The sequence below is a fragment of the Octopus bimaculoides genome, chromosome 20, assembly GCF_001194135.2.
Source record: "Octopus bimaculoides isolate UCB-OBI-ISO-001 chromosome 20, ASM119413v2, whole genome shotgun sequence".
In the NCBI taxonomy this organism is placed as follows: domain Eukaryota; kingdom Metazoa; phylum Mollusca; class Cephalopoda; order Octopoda; family Octopodidae; genus Octopus; species Octopus bimaculoides.
In genome coordinates this window covers 43,868,237-43,869,467 of record NC_069000.1, presented here as the reverse complement: position 1 = coordinate 43,869,467, position 1,231 = coordinate 43,868,237, and the positions used below count along the sequence as shown (strand labels likewise).

The following is a 1,231-nucleotide window of genomic DNA, read 5'->3' as shown; positions in this document are numbered from 1 at the left end:
TTAACAAAGGCATCATCATCATCATCAGCTCCATGAACAAAAAAGAACATTGACACCACCACCACCATCACTTCTACTGCTATCATCACCATCACCACCACTACAACAACATCAACCACCACCACCAACAGTACGACTACCACAACTACAACTACTACTACCACCACTGTCACATCATCATCATTAACAAAGGCATCATCATCATCATCAGCTCCATGAACAAAAAAGAACATTGACACCACCACCACCACCGCCACCGCTGCCGCCGGCGCCACCACCGACCTCGTGATCATCAAGGGAGACAACTTACTCGTACGATGTCGGGCTGACATTTATGTGTTTGGCTATACTTCCGGATTCGAACTTATTCGCCAATGTGACGTTGTTACCAAACAGACAATAGCGTGGCATCTTCGTTCCAACTACTCCAGCTAGGACTGAACCACTGTGTATACCAATCCGCATCTGAAAGCGACAATTACGTACAGCAGTAATAATAATAATAATAACAATAATAATAATAATAATAATAATAATAATAATAATAATAATAATAATAATAATGATGATGATGATGATGATGATGATGATCGCGATGGTGATGATGATGTTAATGATGATGATGAGGAGGATTTCTTTATTAGGCACAAATAGTTTACATTAAGAAATAGCAACAACAACAACAACAACAACAATTACAATAATGATAATTATAATAATAATAATGATAATATTAATAATAATAAAATAATACAAACTTGAGAATAGATGTCGTAAGAATGTGGAATATGAAAGCAAGAATGGTACCTATTGTGATTGGACCAATTGGATCGGTGACAAAATGCGATCAGATACACTTTGACACCTACCAAGACTGAGACACCAGCGTTTCGGAGTAATTATCTCCTCTTCGGTCACAGACACCAGGCAGGTGACGCTGTGAACTTGTCGAAGAGATTATTTCTCTTATACTCTGTACGTATGTATGTATGCATGTGTGCGCGTATGTATGTATATGTGTGTCTGTATGTATGTATACACGTATGCATGCATGTATGTATGTGTGTGTATGCATGTATGTGTGTATGTATACATGCATGCATGAGTGTATGTATGTATGTGTGTGTGTCCGTACGTGCGTAGCTACATAATACATACATACATACTTACATAAGCACAAATATGTGCATGCTTACAAACCAAACAAATATAGTCATAAACATATTGACGC

General features: G+C 37.7%; 1 protein-coding gene across 1 annotated transcript in view; it reads right to left on the bottom strand.

Moving 5' to 3' along the window:
* The window catches only part of LOC106869877 (guanylate cyclase soluble subunit alpha-2), a 315,656-nt gene that overhangs the window by 5,099 nt on the left and 309,326 nt on the right, over window positions 1-1,231 (bottom strand). The window contains exon 10 of the mRNA XM_052975145.1: window positions 311-465. Coding sequence (XP_052831105.1) covers window positions 311-465 — 155 coding nt within the window. The remainder of the gene's footprint in view (window positions 1-310; window positions 466-1,231) is intronic.